Here is a 27,805-nt window from a genome sequence, read left to right as displayed (position 1 = left end):
AGAGTTTATTATAGAGTTTAAAAAGATCAAAGGGAATTAAGCTCTTTTTTTCTAATTTTTAATTCTAGTTATGAATTCAATTTTCTCCAAGTTTTTATTTAAATTCCACTTAGTAACACAGTGTAATATTAGTTTAAGGTGTAGAATTCAGTGATTCATCACTTACATACAGCACCCAGGGTTTCACACAAGTGCTCCTTAAAGCCCATCACCCTGAATCAAATGTAAACTCAAAAAAACATTTATAATGCTACAGCCACTTTGGAAGAACTGTTTTCCAGTTTCTTAAAAACAGACACCTATTTTATGAACCATTAATTGCACTCCTAGGTATTTAGGAGAAATGAAAGAATGATGTCCACAAAAAACTACTATAAAAATGTTCACTGAAGCTTTCTACATAATAGTCCCAAATGGAAACAACCTAAGTGTTTATCAATAGGGGAATGGATAAAAAAATTTGGTATATTCAGAGTGAAATACTATTCAGCAATAAAAAGGAATGAACTGCTGATACCTGCAACAATATCAATATATTTCAGAAATATAATGCTGGATGACAGAAACCAGTTATAAAACAGTAAATACTATGTGGTTCCATTCATGTAAAGTAAATAAATAGGCAATATTAACTTAAGGGGATAGAAATCAGAATAGTGGTTACCTGAAGGCAAGTGGGGGGATGGCTGCTAAGGGGCATGAAAGAATTTTATAGGGATGGGGCACCTGGGTGGCTTAGTCAGTTAAGCATTTAACTCTTGATTTTGGCTCAGGTCATGATCTCACAGATGTGGGATCAAGCCCCACGTCAGGCTCTGTGGAGAGCATGGAGCCTGCTTGGAATTCTCCCTCTCTGTCCCTCCCCTGCTAGTGCTTGCTCTCTCTCTCTCTCTCTCTCCCCCTCTGTCTCTCAAAAATAAATAAATTAAAAAAAAAGAATTTTATAGTGAGATAACAATAGTCTGTTTTAATTGGGGAACTGGTTAAATGGGTATATACATTCATCAAAACCTATCAAAATATACACAAAATATATATTTTATCGTATATAAGAATACTCTAATTACAAAAAAGAATATTAAAACTTCACAGGATTAAAAAAACACCAACATTTATGAACACCAAGAAAAAGTTTAGAGGGAGGACTTAAGGTGGCAGACGAGTAGGGGGACCAGGATTTCCCTCCTCCCTCAAACACAGCTCTATTGAGGTTAGAGCATTTGGAACACCAGGAAATAAATCTGGCGGGGGGGCGGGGGGGGGGGGGTTAGCAGAAGGATCTCCACGGGTTGAGGGAGACAGCTTAGTGGGTCAGAGGTGCATGTATGCAAACTGGGGGAGATAAAACAGTGTAGGCATGGAGGGGAAGGAACCTCTTCTTTGGAGAGACAAAAGGGAAAGACAGAGGCTGTGGAATTGTGGTATTGTGTTAGTACAAGAGTAAAACCTCTCCAGACCACGGACTGGGGAGTGAGAAATATGGAGAGTGCCAGTTTCTACCTTGCAAACAGCACCAGGAGCTGAGGATCGGAGTTTTAAAAATTGTGTGGCTTTCTTCAGACTGACAAATTCCTGGACACTCACACACTACCAAAACTCAAACAGGAAGAAATAGAAAATTGGATCAGACCCATAACCAGCAAACAAACTAAATTGGTTATCAAACATCTCCTAACAAGTAAGAGTCCTGGGCTAGATGGCTTCCCAAGGGAATTATGCCAGCTATTTAAAGCAGAGTTAATACCTATTCTCAAACTGTTCCAAAAAATAAAAATGGAAGGAAAGCTTCCAGACTCATTCTAGGAAGCCAGCATTACCTTGATTCCCAAATCAAACAAAGACCCTACTAGAAAGGAGAATTACAGGCCAATATCCTTGATGAACATGGATGCAAAAATTCTCAACAAGATACTAGCAAATCAAATTCAATAGCATATAGAAAGAATTATTCACCATGATCAAGTGGGATTCGTTCCTGGGCTGCAGGGCTGGTTCAATATTCACAAATCAATCAATGTGATACATCACATTAACAGAAGAAAGGATAAGAACCATATGGTCCTGTCAATAGATGCATAAAAAGCATTTGACAAAATACAGCATCCTTTCTTAATAAAAACCCTCAAGAAGTCAGGATAGAAGGAATATACCATAACATCATAAAAGCCATATTATATGTTATAATATAACATAACATCATGAAAGGCCCTAATACCATCCTCAATGGGGAAAAACTGAGAGCTTTCCTCATGAGATCAGGAATACAACAGGGATGTCCACTCTCACCATTGTTGCTTAACCTGGTGTTGGAAGTTCTAGCTTCAGCAATCAGACAACAAAATGAAATAAAAGGCATCCAAATTGGCAAAGAAGTGAAACTTCCACTCTTTGCAGATGACACGATACTCTATGTGGAAAACCCAAAAGACTCTGCCAAAAACTACTAGAACTGATACAGGAATTCAGCCAAGTCTTAGGATATAAAATCAATGTACAGAAATCGGTTATATTTATATACATCAATAATGTAGCAACAGAAAGAGATATCAGGGAATCAATCCTATTTACAATTGCACCAAAACCCATAAAATACCTAGGAATAAACCTAACCAAAGAGATGAAAAATCTATACACTGAAAACTATGAAAAGCTTATGAAAGAAATTGAAGAAGACACAAAAAAAAAATGGAAAAATATTCCATGCTCATGGACTAGAAGAATAAATATTGTTAAAATGTCAATACTACCCAAAGCAGTCTACGTATTCAGTGCAATCCCTATCAAAGCATTCTTCACAGAGCTAGAACAAACAATCCTAAAATTTGTATGGAACCACAAAAGTACCTGAATAATCAAAGTAATGTTGAAAAAGAAAACCAAAGGTAGAGGCATCACAATCCTGGACTTTCTCCTGTTTATTACAAAGCTGTAACCATCAACACAGTATGGTATTGGCACAAAAACAGACACATCGACCATGAATAGAGAATCCAGAAATGGACACACAAATCCTTTGTCCTTTGACAAAGCAGGAAAGGGTATCCAATGGAAAAAAGACAGTGTCTTTAGCAAATGGTGAGGGGAGAACTGGACAGCAACATACAGAAGGAAGCTGGACCACTTTCTTACACCATACACAAAATAAATTCAGAATAGATAAAAGACCTAAATGTGAGACAGGCAACCATTAAAGTCCTACAGTAGAAAACAGGCAGCAACTTCTTTGATCTCGGCCACGGCAACGTCTTACTTACATGTCTCTGAATGCAAGGGAAGTAAAAGCAAAAATGAATTATTGGTACCTCATCAAGACAAAAAGCTTCTGCACTGCAAAGGAAATGATCAACAAAACTAAAAGGCAACCAACAGAATGGGAGAAGATATTTGCAAGTGGCCAATCAGATAAAGGGTTAGTATCCAAAATCTATAAAGAACTTACCAAACTCAACACATGAAAAACAGATAATCCAGTGAAGAAATAGGCAGAAGACATCAATAGACACTTTTCCAAAGAAGACATCCACATGGCTAATATGCATATGAAAAAGATGCTCAACATCACATATCATCAGGGAAATAGAAACCAAAACCATAATGAGATACCACCTCATACCAGTCAGAATGGCTAAAATTAACAACTCAGGAAACAACAGATGTTGGCAAGGATGTGGAGAAAGGAGAACCCTCTTGCACTATTGGTGGGAATGCAAACTGGTGCAGCCACTCTGGAAAACAGTGTGGAGTTTCTTCAAAAAATTAAAAATAGAATTACCCTACATCCCAGCAATTGCACTACTAGGATTTTTTCCAAAGGATACAGGAGTGCTGACTTGAAGGGGCACATGCACCCCAATGTTTATAGCAGTGAAATTAACAATAGCCAAATTGTGGAAGAGCCCAAATGTCCATCAACTGATGAATGAATTAAGAAGATGTGATATATATACATATAATGGAATACTACTCTGTGATGAAAAAGAATGAAATCCTGCAACAACACAGATGGAACTGGAGGGTATTATGCTAACTGAAATAAGTCAGTTAGAGAAAGGCAGATATATGATTTCATTTATATGTGGTATTTGAGAAACTTAACAGATGATCATAGGGGAAGGATAGGAAAAATAAGATAAAAACAGGGAGGCAAACCATAAGAGACTCTTAAATACAGAACAAACTGAGGGTTGATGGAGGTGGGTAAAATGGGTGATGGGCTTTAAGGAGGTCACTTGTTGGGATGAGCACTGGGTATATATGGGAGTAATGAATCACTGGAATCTACTCCTGAAGCCAAGATTACACTCTGTGTTAGCTAACTTGAGATTAAAAAAAAAAAAAAAAAGTTCATAGTGCTAGGTGATTGGGAGATCTGAACAAAACTTGGATTCATAGGCATACTTACCTTTCTAGGAATATGATGTTCACAAAGACCAGATAAGATAAGTAATATATCAGATTGAATTTCCAAAACAATGGCTTCTTCTTTGTCATGAGACTTGATTATATTTTTAAAAATGCCTGGTATGAAAAAAATCGAAAGAATGTAAACTTACTGGACATTGTATTTTTATTTTGATCAATTACTGTTTTGAAATCTCTTCTTAAAAAAAGAAAAAAAAAGAAACTCCTTATAAAATTTCAGCTAGAGCAACTATTTTAAAAGGGGCTGTTTTCATTGCACAGTTACTTAGAAGCTGTAGACAGATGATGATAAAGGGACTCTTTGAACACTGACTACAGTCAGTAGCCCCATATGTAGAGCATGTCTAGTACAGAATTAATGGAGTGACATTAAAAGATGCCCTAACAACCTGATACTTTGCCCAGCAAACAAAACTCTTTAGAAATATACAGAGTGCCATGAGGCAGAGATGAGTGCTGCTGCAAATATATGACTAAAATGCCTGATCCCAACTTGCTCATCTCCTTATGGTTAACAGGGTCAATTTTAGGCAAAGGTAGATCTCTCTAAATGTTTTATTTCTCTGTTACTTCTTTCTGCATTTTCTCCTTATGTCTACCTGGAGGTGTCTTCAACAACTTTAGATAGCAGTATTCCCATGTCCTTTGAAATCTCTCCCCTGCTTTTAATAAAAAATTAGAAAGATTGGAAAAGAGCCACTTACACTGATGGAATGACAATCACAATAAAATTTTGCCTCAAAAAGAAGTTTTCCTTCAAGCTTTAAATGAGGAACAAAAGTCATTGCTTCTCTGTTAAAGAAGTCCTTGGCATTAGCAGGAAGGGGTGGAGTTATGTTCCAAACAAAGTAAGAGGGCCACAGAAATCACAGCTTATTTCCATAGCTAGCCCTGAAGGGATGATTTTTGGTCCCATTAGAATGAAGGACAGGTGCTGGATCAATCTCTAGGGGGCTAGTTGAGCATGCTGGAGGCCCGGTTTAGGAGCATGCCAGGGACAGATGGGCCAATGCTCCTTTATTAGGAACACCTAGGAATTCAATCTCATTAGCCAGGGGTCAGATTCTCCTTTCTAGAGGATTTCATTTTCCTTCCTACTTGAGTGCAGGTATGTTACTTTTCATGTTGTCTATCCCACATGTTATGTTAATATTGAATTATTTCCTTCATATTTCAGTATCTTTTAGCTCCTTGCCTTTATCCTCTCCTTGTTCTATTCTTTTTTTTTTTAATGTCTATTTTTGACAGAGAGAGAGAGCGAGCGAGCGAGTGTGCGCATGGGGGGGGGGGGGGGGCGGGGGTGCAGAGAGAGGGAGACACAGAATCTGAAACAGACTCCAGGCTCTGAGCTGTCAGCACAGAGCCTGATGTGGGGCTCGAATTCATGGACTGTGAGATCATGACCTGAGCCGAAGTCGGATGCTCAACCGACAGAGTCACCCAGGCGCCCTCTCCTTTTTCTAAGTCATCAGATATATTTATTCCAGGTTCCTTTTCCTAATACATCATTATACTTAACTTCCCTAATCAAAACCACTAATGGCTCCCCATGCCTAAAGACAATGCTATTCAAAACTCTTTCTAGCTTGGCTCCTAACTAGACATATTATATCTCATATTATTTGTTTTCATAAAACACTTATTTTCAATTTCTGTTTTTTATTACTTTTAAATTGAAGTATAGTTGATGCATATGTTCAGTTTTATGAAGACTTCACTTAAGCTAGTTCAGCACACATTATCATACATATTTTGACACCATGTCTCTGCCCCTGCTCTTCCCTTGCTTGAAAAACCATCTCCTTTATTTTTCTGTTTCAAAACTAGCTTTACCCTCCTACCCAAGCTCAATAAAGCTTCCGGCTTAATCCTGCCAAGATTACCCAGCCTTAAAAACTATTGATAACCTCTTAGTTTCTGTGGTATTTACTCTCTGTATTACTCATTAGGGGCCTTACTGATGGTGTTAGGTAACACATGCTATTTTTCTATGATAGACATCTTTTCTTTTGTTCTCATTAAGGCCAAGGTCCTGTGCCTGCACAAAGAGTATTATAAACATTTGCATTTACAATGCAATTACTATTTGTTGAACAAACTATTTGTTGAGCCTTCTGTTGGATTGAGTAAGGGAAGGCCACTACTGCCTCTAAGAACTCACATGATAAAGATCAGCTTCTTTCAAGTTAAAGGGAAAGGATTTTAAGAAGAAAAGAATCCTTCTACATTTGTTTTCCCTTGTCTCTACCCCACTTCCTACACAAGATTAATACTCCTTCCTGGACATATGAAAAATTGTATTTTCTAGACTCCATCCAGTTAGGCTGGTACTGAGTTCTGTACAATGGAATGTGCATAGAAGTGATAATATCTACTTTTGGGTTTGGTCATCCTGAGTAAAGTCATCAAGAGAGTGAGTGTTTTTGCTTAGCACCCTTCTCAATATCCTCATTTTAAAAGGCACCGCTATTAAAGGGTACCACTCTACTCCACTAATGATGGAAGAGTAGGCACTTTAACTTAACATTGAGAAGAGTTTTTGAGTAGGCATTTGTAATTAATTGACATCCAACAAATTATCTCTTACTCATGAGGCAATTACTGAATTTGAATATAACCAAAATAGCTCTTTTCAAAGTCAGGAAAGGTTAGGGCCAGAGGACTATTTATTTCTTAACTAGAAAAAGGTAAAAAGCTTTTAAGGTGTTCTGAGTTTATACTGAGCTCACATGTATGTACTTTGGGGTAAGGTGATTCAACAGTCAAATCTAAGTTGAAAATCAAGGATATGGGGCACGTGGGTGGCTCAGTCAGTTAAGCATCTGACTGGCTCAGATTATGATCTCATAGTTCATGGGTTCTAGCCCCATGTCAGGGGTTCTAAGCTGACAGCTCAGAACCTGGGGCCTGCTTCAGATTCTGTGTCTCTCTCTCTCTCCCTCTCCCTCTCCCCTGCACGCTCTCTCTCTCCCTCAAAATAGCCCCCTCAAAAATGAACATTGTTTTTTTTTTAAATCAAGGATATCCTGATATTTCATAACAGAAAAGAATATCCTATGTACATATCTGTATATCCCAGCATACCAGTGTTCTGGTATGTCAGATACACTGGAAAATGGAATGTTATCCTCTTCCTGGCCAAAAAGTAGTGATCATATTACTAGAAAAATGAAACAGTAGCCCATTACAAAAAAAAAAAAAAAAAAAAAAAAAAAAAGATAATCCTAAATGAAATAGTATCTGAATTGAGTAAACAGATGTTTACAGAATGAGTGATCATGATGTTTTAGTAAAGACAAACTGTCTTATATAGCAACAATATGAAACAAAAATCAAGAGAGTATTCAGGGGTTTTTAAGCTATAAAGACAAAATAAATTTGTAAGAAATATTTCAAACAAAACCTCTAGTTTATAAATATTCTACTTTCATAAGTATACAAACATGTTATGTTTACCTATCAGTTGCTGAATTGTTCCCTTTTCACAAAGATCATTGTTTATAGTCTCATCCTCAAGATAGACCATGGCTCTCAAGAGTCTTAAACTGTAACGCATCTGGGCAAACTTGTTGCCACGGCCGCCTGTACCATGATAACTATTACCATGACTAAAGAAGGAATCTGTGGAGAAATATTAATAATTTAATACTTTGTATCAACTTACAGCATAAAACATTTCAAATAAAATAGAATACATCAAATACCTTATATATGTATGCTTAATTTTAAAAAGATGTTAAAATTTTGTCATACTTGTTTTTTTTAGAGAAATAAATAGTATCCCTTCCCCCTTCTCCTTCTCTTCCCAGAATGGAAATATGCTTTAAAATTTTACTCAAATGTATCATATTGTGTCTATCTGTGGTAACTTGCTACTATTCTTCAGCATTACGGTTTTTAAAGTAGTCACACTCTTACAGACTGAAATATTTAATTGCTTTCAACATTCATTTTATAAATAAATCACAGTTTATCCATTCAGTAGTACAAACTGCTACAGTGAACATTCTGGTTCATGTCTCTTATTCCCACTGAGAAAGGTTTTGCCACGTGACACCAGAATCATATAGGATATACCCACATTGAATTTTACTTAAATTCCTAAATTGCTTCCCAAAGTGGTTATATGGATACAATGTATAAGACCAATAGATTTTCCCCAATCTGTTAAATGGAAAATGATAGTTTGTTGTTATTTGAATTTGCATTTCTCTGAGAGTACCAATAGGGTTGAATATCTTTTAATGTTTTTTTTCCTTTTTTTTAAATTTGAGATTTTGTCTGTGATTTGGCAGTCACTATTCTTTGTCACCTTCTCTACAGAGTTATTTTCTTCTTGAGTTCTTTATGAGCCAGGACTCTAATCTTTTATTATTCACAGAAGTGATAAATGTATTCTCTCAATTTGTAGATTGTTACTTTATTCAGATTTAGTCAAACAGGCAATTCTAAATTTTACATGCATTCATCTTAAATTTATTATTAAATGCATTCATCTTCTGTATAGTTTAGGCTCTTCTGGTTTTTAAGTCTTTCCCTACCCTGTTATCATGAAGATATTTTCCCATGTTTTCTTCTAAGATTTTTACAGTTTAACTTTTCACATTTTGGGCTTTAATTTATTTTGCATTTCATTTTTTTTAACAAGGTGAAAGAACCTAATTTTTATTTTCACTGAAAGCAATATCATCTCTGATAATGCCAACCTCCCATATATTCTATTTTCATTGATCTATTCCTTGTCTAATACCGTACAGTTTAAATCACTATAGCTTTATGGTAGGTCTTGGTAAATAGCAAGGCTAGTTCTCCTTTCTTTTTTACAATAATATGCATTCTTTAAGAGGTTCTTTAGGGGTACCTGTGTGGCCCAGTCAGTTAATTGTCCATCTCTCGATTTTGGCTCAGGTTGTGATCTCACAGTTGTGAGATCGAGCCCCATGTTGGGCGCGCACCTAGTGTTAGGACTGCTTGGGATTCTCTCCCTCTCTCTCTCTGCCCCTCTCCTGCTTGTGCGTGCTCTCTCTCTCAAAATAAATAAACAAACAATTTAAAAAATAAAAGTGTCTTTAGAAGTAGCATTTTGTTTAAAGCTAAAATAACGTTCAAAAAAGTACTGTTGTGAGTATTGTGTATAGGTTAAAAATGGGTTTCTGGAGCTAGAATGCCTGCATTAAATCCTGGATGTGCCACTTCCTGTGTGACCAAGAACATGTTATTTTTTTTAAATTTATTTAAAAAAATTTTTTTAAATGTTTATTTATTTTTGACAGAGAGAAACAGAGCGTGAGCAGGGGAGGGGCAGAGAGAGAGGGAGACACAGAATCCAAGGCAGGCTCCAGGCTCTGATCTGTCAGCACAGAGCCTGACGCGTGGCTCAAACCCACAGATTGTGAGATCATGACCTCAGCCGAAGTCGGACACTCAACCGACTTAGCCACCCAGGCACCCCTGTTGTTTAACTTTTTTGATTAAGTTCTACCCATCTGACCAACAGGGATAGAAATAGTACCTATAACCCCTAGATTTGTTGTGAAGACTAAATGAGTTAATACTTGTTAGGTGTTTAAGGCCTTCCACACAGTAGGTACTCAATAACTGTTAGCTCTAAGTCTTCCTCATATTAGGCAGCATTTCCTCTTTTTCCTTATAATCTTTTGTAAACATAAATGATATAAAGAATAGACCGAAGAATTGTTTTATTTAATGCACAGCAGTTTACCAAGAAAAAAATTAGTAACTCAGCATATTAGAAAATAGAGGATAAAAAAAATCAGCTATAATTTTTTCCCTCTCTCATGGATATATGATTTTCTTGATCTACTGAAAATGTATCATACCAAATTATTTCTAGAGCAAAATTACTACAAGAATTCAGTATCTTCCTTATAAACGTTTTTTTTTTTTTTTTTTTAAAGAAAGTCATTTCTCATTTCCTTTCTGAGAATGATGAGAATTGAAATAAAGTATTTGTATAAATTGGGAGTTTGCTAATTTGGTAGGCTATTTGTGGAGTCATTACTTCTGGCTGGAGATTTTAAGCTCCATGAAGGTAGAGATTTTATTTTTTTGAACATAAATGTATCTTTAGCAGCTAAAACAATATCTATACCCAGTAAGTATTCGACAAATATTTGTTGAATAATTAAAATATTTCCAGGACTTAGTATAATTGTTGGATAAGCCTAATGATACAAAAATTTAAATCAGGTTATATGAATGATTTCTTTGACTGAGAGGTACGCGTTACCTATAGTTAGGATATTTACTAATGTGTCAGACTTTAAATGAAATCTCAGATTTTTTTCCCTTAAAACAACATGTAAACACATGAATATATTTACATGAATATAAATCACAAGAAACCAGATATATATTTTTATTTCTTTGCTTTAATTAATTTTATTTCTTTTTCTATGCATATATTGAGAGTTCCGTTGAAATTTGTAAATTAGAATTTTCACAGGGATCACTCACCTTCACTCTCACACCATTGTAAGAATGCAAGGACTCGAGCATTTCCCTGACACAACATATACTCTTCTGTTAGTAAAGGAGCCACTGATGACAAAGTGGCAATTGCGTGCAGTTGTAATTCTTCATACTGTGCTGCAGACCATTCAAGTGTTTTCTGTTTCTCAGGTTTTTTAACATAGGTAAACAAAGCCAAGATAACTTTGCCATCAATTAATAGCTATGAGAAAGGGCAAAAAGTACTTTATTAGAAGCATAATTAAAACAGTTTTATTTAATCTAAGAAAATTAAAAATTTCCAATATTATGTTTTATTATGATCATTAAAAAATTATTTCCTTCCTAAAGATCCCAGCCTATGTTAAATAGCAAAACAAAAAACAAAAACAAAAACAGCAATCGGCTATGATCCCCTTTATCTGGGATATGCCCTCTCTAGCTGACAATTGTATAAAGCAAGTATTAACGTTTTCATATATGCTGCTTATATATGTAATTTAGCTTCTGCCTATTATTAAACCACAGTAGCAGAAAATTTGGAGCAAACAAACTGCTGCCATTTCTCTCTTCCCTTCACTTTTTGAAAAAGAAACACTTCACAGACTCAATTGTATACTATAAAGAAATCAATTTTATCCAAAATAACGACTATGGCTAACTTTTAAGCACCTGCAATATAACTTATATAAATTTTCTATTCAATGAATTCCACTCAGGTCACAAGCCATATTTATAATTACATGTCTAGAATTTTAAAATGGTACTGAATCCATTATTTCACTAAAACAGAACAAAAATGTATAGCTATTAGAATAGGACAATGTTGACAGTTGACAATTGTCAATGTTATAGCTAATTCTTTTTCTTTTCTTTTCTTTTTTCTTTTCTGTTTTGAGAGAGAGTGTGTGCCAGCAGAGGAGAGGGGCAGAGGTGGGGGGAGAGAGAATCTCAAGCAGGCTCCACACTCAGCTCAGAGTCCAACATAGGGCATGATCCCACAACCCTGGGATCATGACCTGAGCTGAAATCAAGAGTTGGACACACAACTGACTGAGCCACCCAGGTGCCCCACGGCTAATTCTGATTGATGCTTATATATGGTTCACAAGATAGCAACACATGATATGCTATATTCTATTCAATTTTCTTTTCATTTGGTATTCTTTTTTATTTAATTTTTTTAAATTTGTTTTTAACATTTATTTATTTTTGAGACAGAGAGAGACAGAGCATGAACAGGGGAGGGGCAGAGAGAGAGGGAGACACAGAATCTGAAACAGGCTCCAGGCTCTGAGCGGTCAGCACAGAGCCCGACGCGGGGCTAGAACTCACGGACCGCGAGATCATGACCTGAGCCAAAGTCGGACGCTTAACCGACCGAGCCACCCAGGCGCCCCTATTTAAATTTTTTTTAACATTTATTCATTTTTTGATAGAGACAGAGCATGAGTGGGAGAGGGGCAGAGAGAGGGAGACACAGAATCTGAAGCAGGCTCCAGGCTCTGAACTGACAGCACAGAGCCTGACGCGGGGCTCGAACTCACGGACCATGAGATCATGACCTGAGCCAAAGTTGGATGCCCAACCAACTGAGCCACCCAGGCGCCCCTTCATTTGGTATTATTCTATAAAGATTTTTTCACAATAACATCTATGATTATTTTCTAAATTTTCTACTAGTCCATGTGGAATGAACACAAGATATAGATGTGAGAAAATAGGAATAAGAACAACGGCTAGTTCTAGCATTACTATAAGTACTAAGTAGATAATGTTTTCTTAATTTTTTCAATGTTTATGTATTTTTGAGAGAGAGAGAGAGCGCGAGCGCAATTGGGGGAGGTGCAGAGAGAGAGAGGGACACAGGATCCGAAGCAGGCTCCAGGTTCTGAGTTGTCAGCACAGAGCCAGACGTGGGACTGAAACTCACAGACCCTGAGATCATGACCTGAGCCAAAGTGGGGAGCTTAGCCGACTGAGCCACGCAGGTGCCCCTAAGTGGATGTTTTCAAAATACTCCATGAACTTCAAATAATAGGACATATATTTATCATCATTACTATTAATGGACCACAAACTTACGACATAAAACAAATTAGTTGATTCCACTGCTTACATACTGTATTAAGAATCTCACCACAGTTGTTATGCTATTTGACTCTGTTGTCAATTAAAATTGGTTTGTAAATTGTAGTGTACATTTTGTCTCCATAGCTATCATTTTAATAGTTATAGAAGACTCCACTGTACTAATAAAACCATATTTTATGGAATGATTTTCTATTTGGCAATTCAGAAAATACACTTAGTTTCTATAGAGTATATATTTTTGATGTAAATAATAAAGCTATGGGACACCTGGGTGGCTCAGTCAGTTAAGCGTCTGACTTCAGCTCAGGTCATGATCTCATGGCTGGTGGGTTCAAGCCCCATGTAAGGTTCTGTGCTGACAGCTCAGAGCGTGGAGTCTGCTTTGGATTCTGTGTCTACCTCTCTCTCTGCCCCTCCCTCATTTGTTCTCTGTCGCTCTTTCTCTCAAAAATAAGTAAAACATTAAAAAATTTTAAAAAAAGCCATAACTTTAAAGACAATTTTTCTTTCTCTGGGCTTTTTTAGTGTGTGTGTATGTTTTTCAAAGTTGTAATACCGAAAAATCCTGAGCTCCTTTAACCCTCATAATAATTCCATGAGGTAGGTGTTATACCCATTTTGAAATTAAGATATCTGGGAATTTTAGAAACTAGACAGCCTATGTGGGATCACGTTGCTAGAAAATGGCAGCAATGCATTCTGCCTGACTAAAGCCTTAGTCATAATATGATCAGAGACAGACTATTAGGCTGGATGGGCCTATATGGATTTTCTTTAATTTTTTTTCTTATTCAAGAGATCTAAATACATAAATAAATCAGTAAGGTTCTCCTGCTTTTATTTGGTTTATGTGGTTTAAATTTAGGTAAATTCACTGTTTATTAAACAGGTAATCAAAAGAAATTTTGCAAAGATGAAATTCTGCCCAATAAAAGTTACTTTCTATAGTAAACCTATGTGTTGATAAAAGATTTGCAGTCATGAGTTTTAAAAAGTTACACTACAAAGTGAGGCAATTTTAGCTTTGTTTTGATTGTTTTTCTTTTTACCTGTATAGTAGGTAAATCTTTACATAAGATCACAATTATATTGAATAGCAGTTTCTTCAACTCAAAATCTTCATAGGAATTAGAAAGCTTAAGACCTTTTACCAAAGGATTTTGACTTTTAACTGTTAGGAGAAAAAAAAAAGAAAATAACAGCTAAAATAATGTATAAAACTCATCAGGATAATTATAGGTTGAAAGCTTTATAGTTTTTACCTTCATTAAAAGTTGCAAATAGTATCAAATCCCTGGTAAAGCCACATTCCTAATAATAAATACACAGAAGGATGATTTAATTAGATGGAAGTTACAGATGTCTATATTTACTTAATATTTAACTATCTTTATCAGATTCCCTTTGTCATTTATTTGACTTCATAAACTACTCATAATAGAAAGGGATGAAAGCAAGAAATGTGAAGCCAGATAAACTTGTAATTTATTTAATTTAAACTTCCTTCTATTGGTTCTAAGAAATATTTTTAGATTATTCTATATCTTATAGGATGCTATTTAAAATTTGGTAAGAACCCAAAATGTATTAAGACTATAAATTACTCATGTAATTTATTATTTATACCCTTAAGTGACAAAATGAGGGAGAAAGATGTTATTTTCGACAGCTTTTCTTCTTAAACAACCCTGCTTCCCACCTTTACCCCAACCAATCTCAGTATGTCAAAGGTTTGGTCAAGAGATAACATAACATTTCCTAGTTAACATTAAAAGCCCTGAAGAATAAACAGAATTGCAAACATTTCAGCATGAGGTAACTCATTACAGACAGAGATATCCTAATTGGACTTTGTAATTAGGGAGAGTTTACAGGGACAAACCCTGGGCTTTAGAGCTTGCAGCATTTCATTTGTACTGCTTTAGGATCCATACAGTTTCTTTAAAAAAAACTTTTTTTAATGTTTATTTTTGACAGAGAAAGAGACAGAGTACGAGCCGGGGAGGAGCAGAGAGAGAGGGAGACACAGAATCTGGAGTGGAGTCCAGGCTCTGAGCTGTCAGCACAGAGCCTGATGTGGGGCTCGAACTCACAAGCTATGAGATCATGACCTGAGTCGAAGTCGGATGCTTAACCGACTGAGCCACCCAGATGTCCCCCTATAGTTTGTTTAAATGTGAAGATGTTATATGACTCATAAAATGCACCTGGATGTTTGCAAAGATGCTAATGAGAACTTATTAACTAACCAGGGGCTTCCAGAGAAACATACAGGTCTACCCATACATTGCAGCCTTGAGTAGGAAGCTATGGAGGATTGTTGCCCCATTTGCACATTATAAATTCCATGACTGTTCTTTGTTGGGATCATTTGATAACCATTGATATGAGACTGAGGCCTTCGCTCCCAAATTTCCTTTAAGCACAACTTAGAAAGTGTGTAGCTGATATGTGAATGTCATTGCCAAAGATCTCTACTCTGGGATGTCAATCATTCAGTGAGGTTTACATTATAAAATGTGGGAAGGCTCAGCTTCTGGGATGGCAGAGTAGCTCCTATAAAAAACCTTTCTTCAGGTAACAATCATAAACCCTGACCAAAATATAAAAACAATGGTTTTGTGACCAAAACCAAGCAGACGCTGGAAGGGACTCAGAACTTTGAAGAAAGAAATGGATTTCCCATTTTTTAAAAAATGCAAACTGCATGGGTTTCCCTTTTTTAAAAAAATGGCTTTTAGACTGAGGCCAGGCCCTAGTCTACACCTTGTATGGATGATACAACTCAGAGTAAAGCTGTAATCTTAGTGGTTTGAAGACTCAGAGGGCAGAGGTAATCTCAGGGCAACTGCTACTACTGGAATGTGAAGAGAGAAATCCCACATAAAGGAGAGAGCCACAGAAAGGGAACCTCAACTTCTGTGTATAAACTCCCAAATCTCTGGCTAATGCCTGAATCATGCCAGGGCAGGGAATTCTCAAGCATCCCAAGTGAGGCCAAAAGAAATGAACTCAGATTTGACCTGTCATCCACCATAGGGATGAGTAGCCAAACTAAATGCCTATTAATACAAAAAAAGTATATATTTGTCAGAGGAGTACACCAGAATCCATGGTATAGATGCTCATAATAAACCAAAAGACAGGAACTCTCAGCAGAGAAATATAAACTATAAAAAAGGAAACAAAAATTTTTTTAAAAATCCCAAAAATGTAACATCTGAAATAAAAATGTACTGGATGGAATTAATAACAGAATGAAGAGGATAAAAAAAAAAGTCAGTGAATTTACATATATAGACCAATACAAATTATTGAATTTGAAGAATAGAAAAATTATTGAAAAAAGTGAACAGAGCCTCATGACAAACATACATGTAATCTGAATTACAGAAGAAGAGGAGAGAGAGAGGGGCTGAAAAAATACTTGAATAATGGCCCAAAATTCTCCCAATTTAGTAAAATTAAATACTCAGGAAGCTCTATGAATGAACCTCAAGCAGGATAAACAAACACAAAGAAAACCACATCTTGGCACATCATAGTGAAACTTTTGAAGACCAAAGATAGAGTGAAAATCTTGAAAAACAGCCAGAAAGAAATGTGATACACTGTCCATGGGGAAACAAGTTGAAATAATAAATATTTCTTATCAGAAACAATGGAAACCAGAAGATGCTAAAAGATAAAAATGTTCAACTTAAGAATTCTATATTCTGTGAACACAAACCTCAATAATTAAGCTGAATTAAGGATATTCTCAGATAAAAGAAACTAAGGGAATTTACTGCCAGCAGCCAGCAGATCTCCATCACAAGAAATGGCAAAGTAAATTCTTTAGGTGAAAGAGAAATGATGCCAGATATAAACTCATATTATCAGAAAGCAAAGTAACGTATCATAAATGGTAAATATGTAAGTAAATTATAAAATATTAAGAGAATCTCAGGTTTCCAAAAGGTTGCAAAGAAGAACTGGCAGAGTGCAAGGGTATTGGTGACCATAATGACATTACAATATACCTGGGCATCACAACAAAGTTCATAACTATTACAACATAGTTTAGGACTCCTTCCCCCCATACCAACTACTTCCACAATTAAAATTAATGCAATTTGATTCATACTTACAATCATTGGTGCTCCAGGATTTTGAGCTATAATTGTAGTGATTACTAATATATCATTTCTAAGCTGACGATCATAATGACTAAAACCTCTCATAAACAGATTTTTAAATACTTCCTTCAAAGTCCTAGAAAGCAAAATCATATCTTTAAAACCATATTTTTGTAAATGCTACTTAAGTGTCTACCAACAAAAGCCCCCTTTTTATTTTTATTTTTTAATGCTTATTTATTTTTGAGAGATAGAACACAATCAGGGGAAGGGCAGAGAGAGGAAGACAGCGGATCCGAAGTGGGCTATGCATTGTTAGCACAGAGCCTGATGCAGTGCTCAAACTTACAAACCCCAAGATCATGACCTGAGCTGAAGTCTGAGGCTTAACAGACTAAGCCACCCAGGCACCTCCCCCATTTTCATATTATGCTATTCATTTCAAAGTATTTGTAATCTTTTCTACATTTCCAAATCTGCCTCTACATAGGATTCAAATCTCTATCACATAAGAATCCATCAATCCAAATCTATACAAGGTGGGTACAGTGCTCTAAAATAAAGATTAATTCATATCATTTTCCTTTGTAAACTACTTAAAGGCTTTTCTTTGTCGTTAATATTAAAAAGTCCTACACCTCCTTACCAAGGCTAATCAAGCCTTTCATGTTATGGTCCCTGCTAATTAGCTTCATCTCTCCCTATTCTACTATTTTCTGCTCTCGATATATTGAATTTCTTTCAGTTTTTTTTTTTTTTTTTTTAATGTTGCTAGGTTCTATTTTCACTTCTGTTCCCCTGTCTAGGACGCAAAACTCTTCTCTGTTGCCAATTCACATTTATCATTCAGATACCAAATTAAGGTTCATCAGGAAGTATTTATTAACTCTCTAAATCTACATCAGGTTTCCTGTACAATGGGCATTTGTTGCTTTGTCTTCTAGCACTCACTTGTCCTTCTTCTTCTTTCTCTTCTTTCTTTCCTCTTTCTTCTCTTTCTTTTGTTCTCCTTTCTTCTTCCTCCTCCTCCTTCTTCTTCTCATTATTATTATTATTATTGAAAGATTTTATTTTTTAAAGTAATCTCTACACCCAATGTGGGGCTTGAACTTACAACCATGAGATCAAGAGTCTCATGATGTACCGAATGACCCAGCCAGGTGCCCCTCACTTGCCCTTCTTATGATAACACTACCCTTATTTTTATTTGGGCATTTACTCTTTCCCCATTTTTGGTCTTGCAAAGATGCCTTCAGCTTCCTTTTAGCCAGAACATTTCTTTGTCACTAGTAATTCATTCTGGAATGGCATATAGCCAATCCAGACTACGCAGGGCCTACAGGGACTCAATTCGAAATATTTTCTTTGGACTTTCAGAATAGCAAGTCTTTTCTGCTTCATTTGGGGTTGTGACGATATGAACGTACACTTCCTAGGTCTCACCATGTGGATCTTGGGAATAAAGACAACACACTGGAAGACTGCAAAGGGATGACGAGGGCCCAACTCCTTTTATTTGCTGAGCCTTGACTACAACTGCCCACGAAACAAGTTTTATCCTTGACTTTGTAGTTACATAAGCCCATAAATATCCTAAATGGTTTAAATCTGTTGGTCTGGGTGTGCTGATTCACTCTTTTCTAAAGAACATGTAGCACCTTGTGATAATGTCTTTCATAACATTTAGTTGCTATTGACTTGTCCATCTCCTAACATCATGCAAATTCCATGAAAGCAGAGACCATGTCTGCATTGCTTTCATTTGTATTTCTATGGCCTAGTAGTGAAGTTGGCACAGAGAAGACAATTACTTGATGAATAAATGAATAAGTAACTTAAAGGCTCACTTATATTTCTTGTTAATGCTTATTGCAACATCTGGAAGACAGTAAGTACTCAAAAATAAGTTTAGTGAATGAACAAATGAAGTAGTTCTTTTAAATGTCTAATTTTACTTTATACTTATTCAGAGACATAACTTAGTTTTAATTAATCTACTTTAAAAGCTTTCCAAATAGAAAAAAAATGGCTTGATGTGCAGATGCATTTATACCACAGCATAAAAGTGATGTCCTGAAACATAGCCATTACATGACTCAAAAGCCTAATTAAATACATATTCAAACAAGGATGTTAGTGATGTCACTGGCTATCATTTTAAGGTTAAAAAGCATTCCTATCTAACTACATACTTACAGCAAACATTCCAAGTTACTAAGCTGTTGTATGATTTCTTCCTTTGAAGATTTTTCCAATAAGTTCCAAAGTATTTCTGATGAACGAAACAGAAGCTGTCCAGAGGGATCTGGGTCATTGAGGTGGGCACAGATTCCACTGGCTGCTTGGGCTTTCATCATTAAAGTACAATTAACTTCTTAAAATAAATTTAAAAGTTATTTATGTTGTATAGTTTTGGCATTATTAAATAAAAACAAAAATAGTTGAGAATGAAGTATTTAAATTTAATAATATACAAACCAGAAGTTGAAAGATGTTGCAGAGCTTTAAGTACCCAAAGCTTCTCAACAAGTTGATTTTCAAGTAAGGCCAATGACTGGACCATTTTTTTTGCCAATCCTCCAACTTCAGCCATCTTAATCTTGTATGATGAACTTGCTTGCTGGTAACCTAAAAACAATTAGTTAAAAAATATGTACAGTTATTTCACATAGTAATCATCTATGTTCAGACAAAGGAATGAGTAATTTATTATTATAAACAACAGCAATAACAACTTAAAAAGTGTATGGCATTTTAAAATGGTATAGCACAAGGACAGGAAAACTTTTTCTGTAAAAGGCCAAGTAATAAGTATTTTAGGTTTTGCAAGTTATAAGGTTTCTGTCTCAAATACTCAACTCTGCTACCATAGCACAAAAAACAAGCATAAGTAATGCAGAAAATAAATGGATGTAGCTGTGTTCCAATAAACCTTTATTTACAGTGGGCTGATTTTAGCTTTGGGGTCCATAGTTTGCTGGTCCCTGGTGTAAAATTTGAAATAGGACTGCAGATCCGAGGGGGCACATCTTGAATTCTAAAAAAGAGCAAAATATTTCTTATTTGTCCATAGATATGCCTCCCCATAAAGAAAAGTGGTATGATTACAAATACTAAATGTTTTCACTATTTAAGTCAATGCATTACTTCAGTTGCTTTCAAGGAAAAATGATGATGTGACATGACAATGACATAAGTGAAAATATAATGCTGTTTTGATAAATGCTAGTGAATAGAATGGTATTTTAGGGAAGTGTGATTCTTGGCAACGCATAAGAATTTCCTTCTGCCTTAGTTCCTATGAGAAACATTACCTCCTCTTTTGACATAATTGCACAGGTGCCTGCCTGACTACATTCAATGAGAAACATTAAATAAACATTAGAGGGTACTTGCTCACTTGATGCAGCTATTTCCTCTCTTGGTGCTGTGAATTATCTAGCTCCCTGACTTCTTCACTTTTGAAACCAATGAAGTTCTTTGACTTTGCCATAGTTCTGAGAGGTCTGTCAGTTTGTGTTATCTTTCTGAATCTCATCTTTGGCAATGGACAAGGCCCTGTTCATTTCTGGGATGGGTTCTCTATGGTATACCCTAGTTACTTACTTTAGGAATTTAAAAAGTATGGAGAAGAAAAAAAAAAAGAGTATGGAGAGGAAAGCAAAAATTGCCTGTAATTTCACTATCAAGAGATAGCAACATTAAGATTTTGGTATATTTCTTGCTAATATTTTTAATGTACGCATATAATTTTAACAATATACTTATATGTGGAATTTTATATTCGATTGCAGCCACTAAACATTTTTTAAGATTCTCCCCATTCTGTAAAATATTTTCCCAAATCATGATTTTTAATTCCATACTAATCTATCATATGGATGGACCAAAATGTACTTTCAAACTCCCTATATCTTTTTCTATTGAGTTCTAGTTCTATGGAAGCATATAGTAATATTAAGGCTCATGGACTGGATTCCTGTCTCCAGGGCTGTCTCTTAAATTGTTCTACTGAGGAGTTTTCTCTGTGGTTCCAGATGTCCAGCCATGCCTACCACTAAAAACCAACTGTGTGACAGTAAGAGCATTGCCTAGGGCTCCTAAATTTTGGAGCCTGATTAAATTAAGGTCAGCCTCACCACACTTTAACTACTCTGTTTTATCTTAGACATCATTTGTCACCCTTTCTTTCCATATTAAAGGGTGCCTGTCTCTTGCCAAGGTTAACCCTATCCCTGTGCTCTTAATTCCATCCTCTTCATGCTTTCTTTGGGACTTTCACCCTCCCATTTTTGAGTTACTAGCTTCTTGTTCTGTCTACAAACCTCATTTTCCCCTCTCCTATAAACAAATAAAAAACAGTAAAACCCAAATATCCCTCTTTGATCTTCCTACCAGCTCAGCTCTTCTCCATCTTCTTCTTTTTTCTTCACCACCTGATCTCACAATTTAAGTAAGCATTCACTGCCTCTACTCCCTTACTCCCCCTGCCTCTCTTCTGACAATCCTGTACCTGCCCTGACCACCTCATGGCAATACATCCACCAAAGGCTAGCTACAACTTTTCAGGTACCATATTAATTTGGCCTTTTCATTCATCAATCGCCGAAGCCTTTACTACAGTATTTGATGCTAAAACCACTTCTTCCTTCATCAAATTTTTCATTCATTGGCGCCTAAGACATAACAGTCCTGAGGTTTTCTTTCTCCTCATTGAGCCTTTCACTGCTGATTTCTTTGGGTCATTTTTTTCCACATGTCAATATGGGCACTGTCCATGCTGCCATTCTTGCTCCTTGGCTATTCATATGCTCTATCTCCAGGCAAACTGAACTATCCTGATAGCTTCAACTTTCATCTCTATTTGTATAAATTCCAAACCTGTATTTCTGGTCTATTCTAAGTATCCACTGTCTACTATCTACCAAACACTTCTACCTGTCTATATCACCAATAATTCAAATGTGACATTTAATAATCTCCTTACTCTGTGCTTCAGAGGTCTTTCCATTTTCCTTAGTCATAAGTAATCTTTCTTTACTACCATAGCTTATTTCCTCATCTCTTAAGAAACATATCACTTAAATTATTTATGTCTTCTCTCCCTTCCTATACTGATTATAAATTATAGAAACTATGAAGGTAGGAACTATGTCCTAAATAATATCATCCACAATGCAAGTGCCCCCTGGCTTGATACCACCCATTTCAGTGTGACTCATTTTACCATTATATATTAAGATCCCTTAGCTATAATATACAGAACTTTCTTCCCAAAGATGAGTGAGAATGTTATTAGCATTTAGAATTTAACATCTAATTGGGTGGAAAAGATATTGTGAATAATTATAGAAGGGTTAGAAAAACAATAAATAATATCATTAACAGTATTAAATAACATTAATAATAATAATTACAATTAAACTAATTTAGGCATTACTTTTAAAACTGTATCCTAAATATTTAGTATTAGAATAAAAATATCATGCAAATAATTACATATATATGTATATATATATACATGTGTGTGTGTATCTATCTATCTATATCTATATACATATACACATACATACATACATACATATATATCCTTCTTATAAAGGTCATGGATTTAATGATTTCTTTGGAGTCTTCCAGAACAACAGACAATATCTTAAGAGTAATTGGGTGAGGTTTTCCAAGAACCACTGACTCATCAAGACCCCTGGCTCTAGGGCGTAAGTGACTTATGGAGATGTGCACAGGACCACAATCCTCAATAAAAACCACAGGCCCCAAGCAAAGACAAGACTCATTCTTCTTTCCTTTATGAGTCTCCCAGATGCTCTATCCATATTTACACTCTATGTCTTCAATAAACTCTGCTCTTACTACCTCTCAGCTTGTGTTTGAGTCCTGTGGGAATACCTCTGGGTCCTTGGATCCCACTAGCTTGCATCAATCCCACCATGTCTTTGTAGGTTCAAAGAGACAGAAGAATGTTTTGTAGACGTAAGTTGTTACTAAAAGACCATTGAAAACTTCACCTGTAATATGCTTCTTTGGTGGTTCTGCATGATAGAAGTCAACAATACACTTACAAATTTGTATCCTCAATTCAGAATTTGGTATTTTCATTAATTCACCTGCCAGAAAGATAAATGAATGCTATTTAATAACACTGTCATAAGTTTATTTGCAAATTTAAATGTGTGAGTAATATGATTAAAAATATCCTCACTGGAAATTCAAGCTGGATCATGTATTTTATACATGCACACACATACACAACATCCATACCTGAAATACCTTGGGTCTATCCTTATAACATTTGGCCCCTCAATCAACTCAACCTCTTCTTCCCAAGGAGAAAGGAATGGTGATTAATAGCATAAATGCTGGAACCAGATGGTTTTAAGATTAAATACTGGCTCTGCCGTTTACTACCTATGTAAACTTGTATGTTTTCTCATCTATAAAATTTGTATAACAACAGTTTCCACTTTAAAGATTGCTGTGGGGATTAAATGAGTTAATATGAGAAAAAGATGAGAATAGAGTCTGGCATATAATAAGTTACTATTATTATTTTGGCAAGATATAGGTTATACACACACACACACACACACACACATATGCACATGTGTTCGTGTGTGTGTCCCAACTGGAGACTGGAGTTGGGAGAATCAACTTCAGGGCTGAACCAGATCTTGGTGGAATCTGTGAGGGAAACAGATAATGAGGTGTTCCTGGAAAATCTGTGATTTGCATTAGGATTTGCACAATGTTCACCTCTGGGAGTGGTCAGTGAGTAGGGACACAAATGGACCAAAGGAGAAAGCACATAGGAAAGCTTCACACTTGCTTTAGGAGTATCTATCTGCAAAAAATACCACTAAAATAAAAAAAAGAAGAAGAAGAAGAAGAAAAGAAGACAATTTCCAGATGATTCCCTTAATTTTTTGAACACTTCCTTTTATGTTGAAAAATCATTACATTTTGGAAAAACTTAGTCAACAGAAACAACTAAACTTTTCCAACAAAACTAAACAAGTTTACGGGAAATTCTAAGGTTTCTCATCTGCTCCCCACCCTTTTAGTTCTTGTAAGTTTAGATCATTTCTCACGGTTTCCTGTTTTATCTCAGGACAGAGTACCAACATTTTCCCTCATACGTTTCCAAAATCCTGCTCTTGAATCAGAAATAATTATCACTTAGAAGAAAAAAGTAATATGATTTACTACTAGGAAGAAGCTGGAAGTTATTAGTAAAAATGAACATTTGTTCAATCCCTTATACTCTATATAATTATTTTAGCTTAAAACTCATCTTTTCAGCAATTAAAAAATAAGGGACAGGACAGTAGTATTTGCAGTCAATAATCAGTGAAGGGAGCTCATTTTAAGCAAAGAGTTCATACTTCCTTCACTCTTCTATAGGCAGGCAAGCAGTTATTCAGCAAAGACCAGACTGACACAGTAATAAAGAGACATGTATTTATCATACAAATGCCTGCCAACACTCTTATGGAGGCAACATTTAAAAACAATAAGGGCAATAGAGGCATTTTTTAATGTTATCATCCAAACATGCATCTTTTTTTTTTAATGTTTATTTATTTATTTTGAGAAAGAGAGAGAAAGGGAAAGGGGCAAAGAGATAGGGAAAGAGAGTATCCCAAGCAGGCTCTGTGCTTGGGCCCAGTCCCACAAACCATGAGATCATGACCTGATCTGAAATCACGAGTCAGATGCTTAACTGACTGAGTCACCCAGGTGCCCCCAAACCTACATATTTTATGTATTAATGTTATCATGTCCTCCTTTGGGTTGGCTTCCCATTGTAAATTTCCACTGATGGTAGAGATTCACAGAGTTCAAGTTTCCTATTAGTTTCCAACCTGCCTGCTCCTTAAGGTCATCTTATCTAACTCCCCACATTTATTCTAATTTCCTCGACACCCTTACTCCATTCTAGCCCATAATAATTTCTCCCAGAATCTACCATAGAAGACTAATGAAACTTATTTAGATATAAAAGGATGTCTCACCATTTTATGATTTTATATAAAATTTTAGATTATTTAATGAACAATTTGGATCCCAATGATTCTAGCAATCAATTAGACTAGCAATTATGAGAGTTTAACATTGAAAACATTTTTGTGATTACTGAGAGGAACACATGTCTGATTTACAAAAAAAGTTAAATATTTCAACAAACTAAATAACATCAAGACAAATAAACATCTGCCAGTCCTTAAATTAAGGAACACAGAATCTTGTTGGTATTATAAAATGCCTAAGTGGATAATGATAACAAAAATTATCATCAAGCACGCTATGATTAATTCCCAACCAAAAACAAGAAAAGAACCTACATTTGAGGGACTCTAAGACTTAGTATATAAGACACTTTTTTCTTGACAGTAGGGCCTGTCATATGTTACACCCCTCTACCTTAAGCAAATCTTAACTTACCCAGAAGAGCGATTGAATTAGCAGTATCTTCAGCATATGTTATTTCATCCGATACTTTCTTTTTCAAAAATGGCAAGCTTCAATAAGAATGAAGAACAAATGAATTATGTTTAATAAAGTCTGTAATTGAGCCATTTGTAAAGTATGAGAAATTTTCCTTTCTAAAGGAAACAATGAAAATAATATCCTATTCTGTAGCCCTGGGAGAATTGGCAACTATCAAAAAAATTTTTGTTTCTAACTAAGTGACCAAAAGGAAAATAGGTTTATAAAAATAAAGAGAGATGGACATAAAAGGCAAAGGTTAAGAAAGCCATCTTGCAACACTGTATAAATAAAAACCTTAAGAATCCTCTTTTCTCTCTGAAGGCAAAGTAATAATGGATTACACGTATACCTCTATCAAAATTAGGAAGACACTGAATAATCAGATACAAATCACAGACCTCGGCTTACCTAGAACTTGAAAACTGCTCTGCTCAGGGGCTTTTAAAGTTCTGAAAATCTGATAGATGAATGGTCTATTTGTTCTCAAAGGTTAGTGACCTTTTCCTTATTAACTGGATTTTCCTTATTAACTGGATTAACTGGATCCTTGTTACCATCCACAAAATAACAAATACACTTTTTAAGACTCTAAAGAATCCAAGTTAACAAATATTAATTATATTAGACTTCTATTTCACAGCTACTATAGCAAAGCTATTTGAAAATAGTTTATTTAAAAATCATAAAAAGCAGGGCATTCAAACCTAAGTCATTAGTCTAAATGTGAAAGGAGAGATAAAAGTTATTTCTTAAATACAAAATATTAACTATTTTGGCATTTCATGAGTTCAAAATTTGAATCTCCTGTACTATATAAAGTATAATATATCCTCTCTATAGGACTTTTAATTCATGCTTGTCAAGAAAAATTTAAAGGTATTTCAAGGGAAATCTTTGAAAAGCACAATTTTATAAATGCCACAGAGATTCATTTTTAGTGTTTGTTAGAACTTTTCATTTGAAACCAATAACTTATTACTTGTTATCCAGCTCGTTGTTGAATCTCTAAAGTGAAGAACTCTAAAATTACTTTTTGTCCTCAAACTTTTCTACCAAAGAAAACAACCTAAAAGATAAAGCTAGAAAAGTTCCCCCCAAAAGGTTATGAAAATAATATGCATTATATCTCTGATGTAGTGAGAAAAACATAGGCACCAAAAACAGAAAGGCTAGGTTTTATTTTTTATTTTCAATGTTTTTATCTCCCAAAAATGTCTTGAGGAAAGAATCAATCATGTGAGGGTGAGGTATGGAGAAATGCAGGATGAAAGCAGAAATTATGAAAGAAAACTATTAAATAATTTGAATAATTATGAAATATGAGGGAAAGTGAAGAGTGCAATTCAAGTCTGTCATATTATGTAAGGAAATATTCAGTTGCAGCTTTCACACAGAACCAGTTCTTGGTCAAGCTCCATAAGAGCATTGCTGTTGAAAGTAATGCTTATAAACCTGGTATTCTAGGACTTGCAGAGCCTCAGAATTTGAAATGATAACAATATAATCCACATCAATATCATAATTTGCAATTAGTACATTAAAAAAAAGAGAGAGAGGGAGGGAGCCAAACCATAAGAGACTCTTAACAACTGAGAATAAACTGAGGGTTGATGGGGGGTGGGAGGGAAGGGAAAGTGGGTGATGGGCATTGAGGAGGGCACCTGTTGAGATGAGCACTGGGTGTTGTATGGAAACCAATTTGACAATAAATTTCATATTAAAAAAAAAAAAGTTCTTTAAAAGCACCAGAGTAATAATTTACTTCTTTTTTTTTTCATGGTCTGTATTAAAAAGTAAGGTATGGTAAAGGTATTCAATAAATGATTTTTGGTTATTTTATTCAGATATCAAAGAAATTAAATGTAGATAGTTATAACATTTTAAAATATTATTGCTACTAAACCTAAAAGTGAGAGTTAAAACTACCATATATATATGCTCCTACTAGTGTTATTTGTGTGTTAAAAGAAACATGCTATTTAAAAAGTTGAATTGTTAGAAAGATTTAGAAGGTTAAATTATCAGAAAGGTTTATTGCTACTTTGAGAAATCTCCTCTACTATATTATATTGAAACCTAAAAATGGATGTCTTGATTAGCTACTATGTGGCAGCAAGGAAGCAGAAGATATTCCTAGTTGCCCCAAATGGGTGAAGAAACAATAGTATGGAGGATAGAATATATTAATTTTA

At 35.3% G+C, this 27,805-nt stretch overlaps 2 protein-coding genes across 11 annotated transcripts in view; one reads left to right on the top strand and one right to left on the bottom strand.

The window, feature by feature from the left end:
• Nucleotides 1-27,805, top strand: part of FAM237B (family with sequence similarity 237 member B) — a 166,964-nt gene that overhangs the window by 53,744 nt on the left and 85,415 nt on the right. The gene's annotated exons all lie outside the window — the stretch shown is intronic.
• CFAP69 (cilia and flagella associated protein 69) overlaps nt 1-27,805 on the bottom strand; it is a 61,283-nt gene that overhangs the window by 17,421 nt on the left and 16,057 nt on the right. For 3 of the 4 annotated variants that reach the window (XM_060633834.3, XM_078442483.2, XM_060633836.3), the window contains 10 exons: nt 25,566-25,642; nt 23,132-23,230; nt 19,584-19,733; nt 19,302-19,479; nt 17,118-17,241; nt 14,250-14,298; nt 14,037-14,158; nt 10,900-11,116; nt 7,879-8,043; nt 4,403-4,518 (listed from right to left, as the gene is read on the bottom strand). In XM_060633834.3, the coding sequence (XP_060489817.2) occupies nt 4,403-4,518; nt 7,879-8,043; nt 10,900-11,116; nt 14,037-14,158; nt 14,250-14,298; nt 17,118-17,241; nt 19,302-19,479; nt 19,584-19,733; nt 23,132-23,230; nt 25,566-25,642 (1,297 nt within the window). The remainder of the gene's footprint in view (nt 1-4,402; nt 4,519-7,878; nt 8,044-10,899; nt 11,117-14,036; nt 14,159-14,249; nt 14,299-17,117; nt 17,242-19,301; nt 19,480-19,583; nt 19,734-23,131; nt 23,231-25,565; nt 25,643-27,805) is intronic. The other variant, XM_078442484.2, reaches the window with a different exon arrangement.

The sequence above is a fragment of the Panthera onca genome, chromosome A2, assembly GCF_046562875.1.
Source record: "Panthera onca isolate mPanOnc1 chromosome A2, mPanOnc1 haplotype 2, whole genome shotgun sequence".
Lineage (NCBI taxonomy): Eukaryota > Metazoa > Chordata > Mammalia > Carnivora > Felidae > Panthera > Panthera onca.
Note: the sequence above shows the minus strand (reverse complement) of the source record. Positions and strands in the feature narration are given on the sequence as shown.